This window comes from Plectrocnemia conspersa, unplaced genomic scaffold, assembly GCF_051122295.1.
Source record: "Plectrocnemia conspersa isolate PC_06_02 unplaced genomic scaffold, ASM5112229v1 ptg000006l, whole genome shotgun sequence".
NCBI classification, from domain to species: Eukaryota; Metazoa; Arthropoda; class Insecta; order Trichoptera; family Polycentropodidae; genus Plectrocnemia; species Plectrocnemia conspersa.
The window spans coordinates 1,912,845-1,927,148 of NW_028277170.1; the positions used below are offsets into that span (position 1 = coordinate 1,912,845).

The 14,304-nt window shown below is 27.8% G+C and overlaps 1 protein-coding gene across 1 annotated transcript; it reads left to right on the forward strand.

The window, feature by feature from the left end:
- The first annotated feature begins 6,485 nt into the window (after window positions 1-6,485).
- Window positions 6,486-13,525, forward strand: LOC148234025 (U-scoloptoxin(19)-Sm1a). Its single transcript, XM_088187650.1, has 3 exons — window positions 6,486-6,617; window positions 7,996-8,148; window positions 13,307-13,525. Exons 1-3 carry the CDS (start codon window positions 6,536-6,538, stop codon window positions 13,435-13,437), a joined length of 366 nt encoding a protein of 121 aa, XP_088043776.1. The 5' UTR covers window positions 6,486-6,535; the 3' UTR covers window positions 13,438-13,525.
- The last annotated feature ends 779 nt before the right edge of the window (window positions 13,526-14,304 follow it).

A 14,304-nucleotide genomic window follows, 5' to 3' on the forward strand; every position in this document is an offset into this window, starting at 1 on the left:
GTATAATTAATTATTAGCAAAGAAAAATATATTTGTATTTGAAGGTCATGAACATGTGTGTATTTTATTTATACAATGTTGAGATTAATCGTTTTTAACAATTGTTATTCTTATTTATAATGATATTTTATTTAGAAAAAATGGAGTACCATTGTGGAAAGATATGTATCAATTCTGGTTACTGCAATAATCAAAACATGTTTACTTCGGACGATTCTAGAAAAGAGTAATTGAATAAAAGCAAATTATTGAAACCAATATCGACATTGGTTATTATTGTATTGACTTTATATAGATTTTTTGCTGATTATTTTGACATTGGCATAAATAGATTTGGATTTGATCGATTGCCGAGTATATAGGGCAATAGTTTTGATTGCTTACGAATCGTCATTAATTATATTATATACGTAAAAGCGCATTGTCCAACCGTTGAATAATTTAGAACAGAATTTAATAAAACGACCCGCAGTCGATTATGCTGCATATATAGTCCAAACAAACAGTAACGATTGTGTCACGTGTAACACGATCATTCTACACGCCGTGAATATCAATCAGCAGAAACCAAAGCAGAGTGATCTTAATTTGTCGGCGGGCGCACAGTGGGTCGGAAAGTGAGGCGAGGGCTTTTATATGAGTTGGGTGCCATTAACACTAAATATAAAATTGTATCCTACTTTTCAATCGTTATTAGTAATTATCGCCTGACTCAGGTATAATAAAATCACAAAAGGATAGGCCAGGTGTGATCCCCAAATGTACAATTGAAGAAAAGAAATAGCGTTCCAGAAAGCCGAAGTCAAGCTGCCCCTGAATAAATGCGTTAAAGCGGATACCACCGGGGCAGTTGTAACGGAGGTAAAAATTTTGCTTGCATTGACTGGATTCAAGGAGTAATTTTACTACTATTAGCATCGCAGAGAATGATGATCGATGAATTCTAGTCGTAACTGAGACATACGTATATACACTGATTTGTAGCAGAAAATATGTAGCAGGATCTAACCAGAAACATGACCGGTCTCGGAATCTTACAATCTTAATCGTTTTAATTTCATAGACATTGCACAAACATTTTTAATTTTGTATTTCGAGTCAAGAAAAATATTTAAAAATACAGATATCTAAATAATAAAGAAAAAGGCATCTTTAAAAATATTGTTCTGATTTGATTGGGACATGCTCGGTAAATTTTTTGTTATGGTCAATATGCACGGACAAAGCCAAACTGTAGTTTTACGATTCTTCTTAGGAAACAGGATTGCATAATGCTATTTAAATATTTATATTTATTTTATATGTAAAATTGGATGTATGACTATGAATAATTGCTTAAATATATTTCTGAGTAAAGCTCAATATTGTATAATAATTAAAACCACTTACTAGAAAATATAAATATGTGAAGTCGTGTATATATTTATTTTTTGTTATATGAAATTGGTTAAAAGTCACTATACTATTTAAAACATAAAATTCTAATAATAAGCTTGAATAATATTGAAAAAATTACGACAATACAACGCATAAAGCTTTTAACACTAGAGTTTTTACCCAGAAATTGTCATTTTCTTCGAATATTTTTTTCTTTTCATTTGAAGATCTTCTACGATGACGTTCAAGTTGTATATTGGAAAAATATTCATCTTGTAGAGCATCGAGTTGTTGAATAACCAGATAAATCCACATTTTTTGCTTCTGGCTCTAAAGAATCCAAATTAATCAATTAAAAGAGCGAGTGTTTGTCAATAACTTGATTTCCATAGAGTATTAAGCTGAAAAACAATACTCGTGAAGAAATTCAAATATCATTGCAAGAGTTAGCATTAGTGAAGATTAAAATGGCTATTTACAAGATAATATATTTTTATTTTATTAAAAAAAAACATCTTCATGATATATTTATTAATATTTAAAAGATAAATTAAAAATAATGTAAATAAGTGAAAAGTTATTACTTTTTAAATAGCTATATATATTTAAGCACACTTTTTTGTTTTTAATAATGGTTGAAACCAATAAGTTAACTGCATATTATTTTTATTAAAAATAAATTCGCATAGCAACAACGAATTTATTTTTATACACGTGTTACAAATTAATTCAATTGTATAAAATTAATTATTTAAACTTGTATCGTATTAAATATTTAATATAAATATAGAGCGCTTACACACCATCATATTATTGCTAGAGCATATACACTTTTTCACTACCATAGCCCAGGGGCGCGCTAAATTGGTGACCTCTCGACGTGATGACGGCGTTTAAAAATTACCAGTATATTAAAAATCTTTGATTTTTAGTATAATCATATACTATATAATTATATAATTAAAATAATGAAAAATAAAAATTAACCAAAATAAAACCACATCATTTTTTCTAGCTCTTTATTGCTATCGCCGAAAACATTAATGTGTTTGGAAAGCTTGTTGAGAAGCTGAATGGGTCGAGCAAGAAGAGCGTTCTCAAGCGTTTACGTTCTGATAAAGAATATGGGACGCGATTGCGACTCTTTGGGGCACTTAGGGCGCATAAGCAATTTTAAAAGGTGCTTCATTAAGTAGACGTTACGCTGAGAATGCAATGAATTGTATCCCAACACTCATAGTAAAAAATGCACTAGGATACAAATTCGGATAGGAGGAGTAGAGTTATATCAGAAATTTTCTTTGAATTTCCTCTTACAACAGGAAGTATTCCGCTTCATTTGGATTTCAGACAATGGAGCCATATTCGAGGACGCTACGAACTAGCGTATCGCCAATAAATTATTAAAGAGACACGCGCTCCGCATAACGAAACCGAGCATACTCGACACCTCATCGCAAATTTTGGCGATGTGTATTAAAAGAAATCTGGAAAATGTTATAACATATATAACACTATCTCCATGTGTTATAATGTTATAACACATGGAGATAGTGAAAGGTAGTCAATTGTTGATCGAACACTTCCACAGCGACATATATTATTTATTTAAATCCTTTATTTCATATTTAATTTTTGGGTAAATTTATTACGTTTGATTTATTTTCTATTTAAACCAGATTCATAATAATTAAAAAAATTATTGGAAAATTGTATGTAACTTAATTATCTAAATGCGTTGAATAATAATTTAGTCACACGCTAATACGCTACATTAGTTTGCCATTTTATTTTTAAATAAGTACGGTGCTAAGTAATTAGTAAGTTATAATCATGTTTTTATAATTATTGTAGTGAAAAAAATCAGCTGTAAATAAATTAATAATATAATTAAAAAGTATTTTTTAATATAAAATATAATAGTAATTTTGAGCAAAATTGAAAAATATTTAATCATACAAATAGTTTTCTCAATCCATTGATTTATCAACGTATGATACGAATTGTAAATAATTAATAAATAATTAATGAATAAAAATACTATTAGTAAATATATGAAACACTTACTATTGGATTTTTTTTATGTTTTTTTAGATTTTGTACACATTGTATATTATATCTTGTACTTAGGAAATGTCAATATTTTTTTACTGTCATCAGTTGTTTAACAAGATATTTTAAAAGATAATTCTACTGTGTAAGGTTTTTGTTTATTAATTCGTTACGTTATCATTGTTATTTTGTCTTAGTCTTGAACATATACACAATTTTGCTGATTACGTTATATACGTTATACGTTAATTTATTTGAATAAACTCTAAAAAATATTATTAAGCAATGAAATATATTGAATTAAATGCGTTTTTTTAAATTCACGTTATTTTATAATACAAAGTAGCGCAAAAGTCACAATATTATTAAAAAATCAAATATTTTTTTAAGTTACGTATAATTTTATTTTTATATCAGATTTGTGTGTTATAATTATTATTCATTTATTTATTTTTATTAAATCTTCAGTTGTAACCTGATTGGCATAAGCCAAATGCGTTACAACGGTGTAAATCTGTACCAACTGAGTAAGTCAATCAGATATAATGAATATCTACAAATAAGTATTAACCACCATATTGCTTGAAGCTGTATTAATAATTATAAATTATAAAGTGTAATAAAATTTAGAACTAATATATGTCACTGCAGCTGGGACCTTTTTTTATAGCGCATTTTTTTTTATAAATAAAAATTCGAATGGTGCAGCCGAGACTTGAACCCGCAACCTAAGAGTTACTAGTCTGAGACATTACTGACTACGCTAATCCATCCGTATTATATATATATTGCGTATTATATATATTTAATTAATATTTTGACTCAGTCTTTAACGTAAACACAGTTTCGCATAAATTAGTTTAGTTTGTATGACAACCACTAGTTAGTATTTTAATAACTAAGTCACGAAATTGTTACCAGCATTTTGCTTTTATGTGAATGAAATGTTCTTTTAAAAGACAATAAGAGTTGAGTAATGGCTTTTGTGCCATTTTAAAAATAGATATAAAAAGGTTTATAGGATATAAACATATTTAATATTCCCAATATTTGAACTAATATATTATATATAATAACATTTTCTAAGGTTATATATAATAGGAAGTAAAAATATATTTACAAAATTACATTTCATTCACTTCATATGATTTTTTTGATGATTTAAAATGTTTCCCTAATACGTCATGATGTTCTTTATACATAATAAATTATATGTATAAAGAACATCATCTCATAACATCAGAAACTGATTTAGATTCTCTATGGAGATGGGCTTTAGTCAACCTTTATTTGCATAAATATAAATTCACTGGTAAAATTATATATCTGTGTTCCGATATGATTTCACTGAAACGACACTTTTGGGATAGATTCTAAACTGTATTATTTCGATTTTCTTTGATATATAACCCTAGAGATTCTGGTTTAATATCATAGATTTCATTTTAGCTTTCTCCAGGTGGGGGGGGGGAGGGCAAAGTTGCACAGTCAGTAGTTGTTTTTTTAATATTTTATTTTTCATTAAGATTCATAGTATTTCATTAAATGATATGCATTTTTGGCCAAATTCAAAGGGGGGGAAATGCCTCTACTTGCCCTCTCTAAACGTACATACCTGCGTTTTGCGAATTAAGGTAAATAAATCTACCGCTCTAATTATAAGGTGAGTAGTTTTAGATCGGTAACCTCCACAGTGACACCAGGTATATTTGTAAGTAAATAAGTAAATCTACTTGGAGAATACAATACAAATATAATTCGTACTTTTTCTTGTAGAAATATATCAGAAATTTCCCTTGAATTCTCTCTAACAAGACTTGAGAACACTACGAACTAACGTGTCGTACAGAACATGAATATCACACAAAGTGACACGCGTTCCTTATAACAAAATCGAGCATCTTCGACGTCTTATCATAGACTGTGTGTACTAAGTCTCTAGTCCTGCTCTATTAAAGTATTTCTAGATAAAACACTCTTACTTAAACTGAGAATATCGCGGTTCTTTTTGTGAAGATAGCGAATTTATATTTATGCAAATAAAGGTGTTTTTTAGAGATTTAAAATGAAATAAAACCTAAAATAATCTTACATAAAGCGGATGGACACAGCTCTGACTGCTATGCACAGTGGCGAATCGATTCATTTGGGTCCTTGTCAATACTACGCTCCACAGCAGAAACATCTTCGGTGTTCACTGTACGACGTCTCTGCGGATGCGTATTATCAATTAGAGTATGGGTGGTGCGAAATCGATCCATGATTTTTACCGTAAAATGGACGTAGCGCATGATAAGTTTCGCGAACTGAACCATGATTTTCGAAATAAATTTGCACAATTTACAAGCGTTGTTCTGGCGTTAGTCTATCCATGAAATGGCAAACGAAACTGAGCATAAATCAGCTGTCAGCTGTCAAATTGGCTGTTGCTGAAAAAAGTGTTGCCAATTCGAAAAAAATGCTTTGAAATGCTTTCGGGTTATTAACATTGTACATATTCTAAGCTCACAGTGACTGAATGTATGTCAATAATAAAAATTAATATGGGTAGAAGACCTAAATTTGATTCTTATGGTAGCCCAGAATAAGTGAAATACTCATCGGAGCGACGAGTATTATATTTCACACATGTAATTCAAGAAAAATCTAGCAATACAAATTAATTTCTAAAGAAGAGGACTACGTCTATCTAGATTTTAGTTTCTATGAACCATAAGAGTGACCGTGGAGCCACGCGAACGAAAACAGTGTTAATAGTGATTTTAGATATACTTTTTAAAAAGTATAGCAAACAATTAAGCAGGTGCAAAATGAACAATTACGATTGCTATTTAAAAGTCTGTATTATCATTTGAAAATATCTTTTCTTAAAAAAGTAACATTGCTTTGTTCAAGTCAATATAAACAATTGCCTTTTATAACGGATTAGGGATACGGCTTAAGATTTACAAAATTTGATTATAATAACTAAGTCTCATCGACCGACGGTTGTCAACCAATGCAGCGCGCGCAGTCCATTAGTATAAATAGTATGCACAAATGTAACGACTGCTCATTGAACGCGTCACATCAGAAGATTCCGCACGAACGAGAAGTTTCTCCAGCCATGGCTAAGCTCGCAGCATTTTTGTTTGTCGTCTTCCTGAGCTTTACTCGCGCAGACACCAACTCTATAGAGCCGCTGAACTGTGAGTATACAGCTTCTCTAAGAAAAAAGATTTTTTCTCTTTTTTCCTCAGAGAAAGAGCCCTTCTTCATCAAATGGCATAGTTTAAAATTATTAAAATTGAAATTAAAGTAATACAATTTTACTCCATAGTATGATTATATTTTATATCAAGAACTTAATACATATAATTTTATTATTTTATGTTATGAATACTTTACTTGTATTAAAAAATATATAAAAAATCTTATTGATGTATTTTTGTTTGCATAAAGCGTATTATCAATTAACTTTAAAATGTAAATATATGTATGTGAACATTACTAGCAATATATGAAATCTCAATGATGTAGAAAACTTCAAAAACTACAAATTATCTAGATTCGTTTTAAAGTTGATATGCATAATATTATACATGTCTTGATGAGTATCATTTACAATACAAATAAACGTAAGTAGTTTTTTGTTCATCTAAATATGTTGTTAAAAACATAAAGAAAAACAAATTTATTTTTCGTTCAAAGTTGCGTATAACATATTTTTTTGCGAGCTCGTACAGTTTTCTGATCTTAGTTTGTGTTTGAAAATGTTAAGTGGACATCTTATATTTGATTAAAGAGTCTATTTAGTATATTAAAAAAGGTAATAAAACGCGATATTATATGTGTATATTAATTTATATTGCATGTAAATATATTACACAATATTTTATACGAGATAGTTTTCGGCAATCTAAAAACACTTTTGAGTGAAATGATTATCAAGAAAATTATATATTAATATACACTATTATCCTTTTTTTATAAATTTAATTTCAATATAATATATATTACTAGAAAAAAAATATTTTAGAGAGCATTGTATTAGAGTCAAATATGCATTTATCACAATTATGTTTTTATATTATAATTATTTAAATATTATTGCAAATTAAAAAGTAAAATTTTCCCTTAACATTATTAAATTGATTAATATAAAATTATTATAAAATCGAATAGGTATAGAAGTTATCATCAGATTTTTATTTATTTATTTTATATTTACAAAAGATCTTAGAGCTAAGATTTGTCTTAGTAAGTATCATTATGATGTTGTGCAGATTTCATACATTTCTATAATTTTTGCGAACACAACATATGTATATGTAAGAACAATAAGCGTTAACCGTGTTACATTATTTACCTAATTATGTAACAGTCAAGTGCAATCGCATACTTTCACTTATTTCAAGCGAACTTTTTGCCAAAAAATCACAAACGAGCGTGAGATTACTTCTAGATTAGCTCAGCGCTTGTACGATGCGCGGAACAAACATGCGTAGTCACTTCATTATTACTTACCTCAGCGATGTGGCACGTTTCTATGCTCGTTGAAAAAATGTTTTATGATCTTTGTCCTAGCCGTCGAAGAATTCGGACTGCACACTGAGCAGAACTGCGCCCTCCAAGGCGGATACTGCCTGTACGAGAGCGATTGTCCCAAAGAATCTCAAACTGTCGTCAAAGGGCTGTGCCCCATGCAGCAGAGCAAAGGAGTGGAGTGCTGCTATGAAAGTACTTATTTTATACATATATTCTATATATGCATGAGTATATTGCCTATTACATAAAACAGGCAATGTATTTGAATAGTATAAGATTGATTAAATTGTGAAAAATATTTTATTTCGCAACTATTTTACATTTTGCATTTTTTATGTGATATGAAACATTCAATTTTTCACTGTTTATTTTTAAAAATATTTTTCTAAAATAAATCGTATAATCAATATTTCTTCACTGTAAACATTAATTATAGCAAATATTGTTTTCATGGAAATTAAAATAAAAGTCCTATTCAAAACCGTTCCATTACTGCTTCATTTTAGGTTATAGCGTTCTAAGACAGTGGTTTAAATGTATGTTTAACAAACTATGCATTTAATTTTATTAATATAGAAAAAATATCATAAAAGTACTTTTTTAATATATAAGTAAAACTGGCAATTTTTCTCTAACTGGAAAAATTAGATTTTTTATTTAGGTTTTAATTGAATTGACTTTCTAAAAGAAATATGAATTATTATTTTATCATCGTTTTCATAGAAATTTAGAATTATGAAATTTATCCCTTAATTTTTGATAATATTTTTTAAAATCTTATATTACACGTAATAAAAATTATAAAAATTGAATAATAAATAAATAAATAAAATTTTTTGCTGCTCGGCGCAATTAAAAAAAAAAACATTCTTAGAAAATTCATAAAATTTTTCACTAGGTGGTATTAATTTATATCTATTATTGTTTTCAATATATATTAAAATAAAACTCTCTTTAAACTAGTTCTATTACTGCTTAATTTGAGGTTATAATGATACTCCTTAACAGCTCCTTATTTAAAAATTAATTTTATTTTTATAAAAAAAAATTTCAAATAAAAAAACACGTACTATTAATTTTGCTTTTGAGGATTAGAAATTAATAAGGCCTCTTAGCGCGAAATTTATATAATTTGCCTCAATAAACTTTACAATTTTACACAATAAAAATTTATAACAAAATTTATGTTAAAATATGTAAATTTCGCGCTAAAATGCTTTATTAGTTTCTAATCCTCAAAAGCAAAATTAATAGTACGTGTTTTTTTATTTGAGATATTTTTTAAACTAAATTTCTAATAGAGATCATAGTAATTTTCAACCATCTTACATTATATAAATAAGCAGTTAATCTAGGGATTTATTTTTATTTTTACTCGTTTTAATAAAAAAATATTATCTTGAATTGTGGTATTATAGTTTTTTATGTTTTTTTTTATTAAAAGCTCTATCCGAACTAATTATAATACTGTTTGATTTTTGGTTATAGCGCTATTGTAATGGACACAACAGCTCTTTTTTAATGTGCATGTAAAAACAACAATTTAAAAAAAATATTTAATTTTCTAATGTATACTTTTTATTCGATAAAAATCTCTTAATTTCTTAAGTGGCTAAACAAGACGACAATAGCAAAGAATTTGTAAGCAGTTTCAATTAAAATTTAATATTTTGATGTTCTAATATTTTTTTTTACATATTTGTAATAAATAAAATCTTGCATTATTTAATTTTTAACACAAATAGACAGTAAATGTATAAAGAAAATTATACTTTATTATAGCACTATTGAAATGGGCACAACAGGACCTTGAATATAAAAATATATACTTTTTTAATAATAATGAACCATTCAAGCTACAGAATATAAATTATTAATAATTATTTTTATTTTATTAAAATACACTATGTTTTTCAAGGTGAAAATTTTAAAATATAAATATATGTATGTCATTTTAGTTACAGATAATTTATTCATTTGAGAAAAATACGTATTTTAAACACTAAAAATTTGTCTTGAAAAAGTATAAAAATTTCTTGAAACACTGATTTGTTTCTTAAGAAATGTTTTCAGAATCTAATTCCCAAGTACACTATAAATTTTAAAGTGCAAAAGTTTTAAAATTACCTGATAAATTTTAATGCAATTGTTATATGTTTTAATTAAATATCATTAATTATTGACATTATTTTTATATTAACGATTTTTCTACAAGAACGCGATTTTGACTTCAACTTTTAATTTCGCATACATAATTGCAACAGCTTTTTATAAACTACAATGTGATGTTTTTTTATATTTTAAAAAGTAGGTCGTGGATTTTGCACCTAATTCATAATGTTGGTTATTATATATGGATTATAATTTTCCTCGAGATATTTGCAATCAAAAGCAAATCTAATGTATTGCTTTGATGTCCATGGTATAAAATAACATAATTGACGTGAGTCATGTAACGTTTTTCCCCATTGTGTCAACAGCTTTGTTGCATAACGGCCTGGTAATTATTATTAGTTTGGATTGATGAGTGAAGTATTCTTATTATTGACCATGAACCGATAGAACTTGACCCCCGTTGATTGCTCTTTAAGGACGAATCGCTTTACGTATCAAATTGTGCAATTTCAGATGACATACTGACATATTTTCTCACACGAATTCGAAGAGAAATGATGTGACGAAGAAACGTTTTAATCTCTCAACAAATGTTCAGCTATACCTAGAGTATCCTAGAGACCCATCTGATCAAAGTATGTAACTATATAGCACAAGTAAATAAAACGAAAAACTATGAACTGTAAGTATTCGGACGAGAAAGGATCAATACAGTCTGATACTATCTAATTCTACCGTAACTTACTTTTTTAATAATACTTATATGAACATAGGTTCTTCCACAATTTTATAGGTTAAGGCGATACTTTCTCAAGTATAGGCAATAGGAACCCTATATCATATACATTGAAAGTAGTATTAATTTTCATTAGTTATATGTGAATATCTAATGATTTTTTTCTAATAGAATCATTAAGAAATTTTACTGCATACCTTTTGTAATGTGAAAGTATTTACTACTTTATACTTTTTCGAATAACATATTAGTATATATTAAAATATATTATTTCTAATTTATACAATATTTGCCAAATAATTTATCGATTTTAGATTTCGATTTGGGCGCTTGAAAGGTTATGAGCAGGGATGAAAGTGAAAAAAATACCTTTCAGAAACGCAATTATAAAACAAATTTAGTTCAGTTTTAATGAACAAATTGAATAAAAATACGATTGAATGTCTTCACGCCTGCACCACCTCGCGTGTTAAAAGGCAATACATTTTAATGAATTTTGTAAGCGTTGAACAGAGCGTAAAAGGCTTTCAAGAAAGTGCCCTTTTAAAAATACTCAAGCAGAAATGGTCCGTTCCGTTCTCAACTCACGCAGAATTCACAAATTTATTTTTTGGTAGAAATGTCGCTATTTTAATAATAAAAAAAACTTTTTTGTAATCGGAATGACGATTCGTTTACAATTTGTTTACCGGAACAGTATTATGGAGAGTTCCGACTTACTTTCATGTCTCTCGACTGATTGTTCTGTAGAATTTTTTTTTATAGTGCTACGATTTTTTAGTTTTATGGCGACACGATTAAAACTTCGACAATACACGTTCTCAAAAACTACTGCATCCCACATAAATGAAAAAAAAGTTTTAAAACATTTTTTAAATTGTTTTAAACTTACTTTAGATTATTAAACATTTTTGCCCTCCTTATTATTTTTTTAACGGTGTCATGATTATTTAATTATGAAATAAGATGATGAACCTGATTGGCTAACGAACCAATATATATATTGTTTAAATTTGTAACGGAACTTAGCTTTTTGAGATGTGGGGGCTTGCGTATCGAATCTTTTCTTTTTCATATTTTTGTTTTCAAGGTTTTGACCTCCGTAGTCTGAACCTTTCAGGGTGTCTCAGACTTTTCAGTTGCATCATCTTTAATTCGATTTTGTCACTTATTTTCTTTTTTAATAATAATTTATTAGCAAATAATTTAACTTAAATTACTGTTTTCAAGAACATATTTAAGAACATACTAATTTAATTGTGTCCATTTGTACTTGTAACTAAAACTAAAGGTTGACGACCGCTGATATAGATCATAACGATAAATTTTAACTATCAAAAGCGTTTAGAACGATAAAATTAGACTATGTGCATTGTGCAGCTAGAGATTTACGAGCAAATTGCGACATAAATAAAGATAAATATTCTCTTATCTGATCGTGTGATCGCATAAATTCTAAATGCACAATGCCTTTTTTTATTACGTACACAACTAAAGGTGAGATACCATTTTTTATGCAAATACTTAACGCAGAATGCGGCTACAGGGCTACTAGTTCACATCATTAGATTTCGGTGAATGAATATAAAACAAAAATTGCAACCGATTCAAAACAATTTTCAGTGGTCCTCTATCTTTTTATTTTAAAAATCGAACTATAATTTGTTGTACCGTTACTAATACATAAGCACAGGATCTAAATCAAGGATATGACATAAATTTGTAAACAAAATTTACTTGTTTACATATAAAAACTATTTTTTACACTGTTCTTAATATGTTAAGCATTACATTAAATAAATATTTTATTGATAATTGCAAAATATATGTTTTGTGAAAGCTAAAAAGTAGCTTAAAATTTTAACTGTGACTGTAACTCTAATTTAATTAAATAAAATGTAAAAAAACTACTAATTTTAGTAACTCAATTTAATTACAAAAAGTTTTCGATGGACGGAATACATTTAATTTGGTTTTACGATAAAAATAGATAAACGATTATATAATTCAATGGAAAAAGTATTTTAAAAATATAATTTTATAGCTTTTTACGAATAAGATATATTCTTAAAAGTAACATAGACAGTGAACTATTAAAATTTCGTAGAAAATTTTCGCTACGCTGTTTATTTTCGATTAATCTCTAAAAAAATATTTATACAATGGAACCTTGCTTAACGAGCATAATTCGTTTCAGAATCTTACTCGTAACGCGAAACATTTTTTCCTACATGAAGCAATATAAAATACGATAATGCCTAGCAAAAAGTATAGTTTGCCAGCTAGGTTAGCAACGACAGATAAATATCTTTACAAGACTTATTATATAACTTGATTGAATTACCCTCTTATGTTATTAAAAGTTTCGTTAAAACAATTTGAGGCCATTTTAATCCTTGTTTTCCAAGATATCTCCCCAACGATTCCCGTATAGTAATACGATTTTATTTTGTTTAAAGTTACCAAGTACTACTTAATTATGTTAACTTTTGGTTTCAGTGCCTCCGGATATCTTAAATTGTAAAGGTCGCGGTGGAGAGTGCGTCTCTGATTCGGAATGTATGGGCATCAGAGAAATACGCGGCAGGTGTCCTAATAACCAGCACATATGCTGTATCTACGTCAGATGAACTATTATATGAACTATTACCAACATTTTTATTTTTAATTATATGTCATTTTATTATTACTATGCGTGTAAATAAATAATACATTTTATAACAATCTTTTATTCTTAGCTTAGGGATCACATTACACTTAATCTTATTTATATCTACAGATGCCTCGGTCACCTAAAATCCTTTGTGAAAGTCAACGTTTCGTCCTGATCAAGTATGGATCATCACCAGGACTTCAATACAATGTGTGATTTTCTCGTTCGGAATTTAAAAATAGTAGCCCTGTATAACAGCGTTTTTAGACATCAAATTAAAAAAGCAAAATTATTGATTTTAAATCTGTTATAATAGATTGGAGGTAGTCCGGTAAATTTACCGCCCGCAATTGATGGCTAGCATATTTTACCATTTAGAAGCAATGAGATGCGTTTGGTCAAAGCAAAAAAAAAAAATTTAAGTTTCTGCCTTAACCCTTTGATTAGTGAAATATTTTTAAAGCATATTTATACATCATGGAAGTGAGTATGTTTACATTTGCTAATTTTTTTCAAATATTTTAATATATTTTTTTTGTATTTATTTATTCTATTAAATTTACTGATAAAGCAAATTTAGTGGTTCTCAATTTTACGTTATAATATTTTATCAACTTATGCCTATTTTATTTGCATCTCATATTTGTCGTTATTTTTATTTATTATATTATATTTATCGATGAGGTTCAGTGGTTCTTAACAATTTCTTATAAGCTTTTTTCATTTACGTTTCACTTCTTTTAACTTATATATTACAGTAAATTTTATTTTATTGACGTACATTTAGTGGTTCTCAACATTTATCATTTTATGATTATTCTATTTACGTATTATTAGAGTAAAT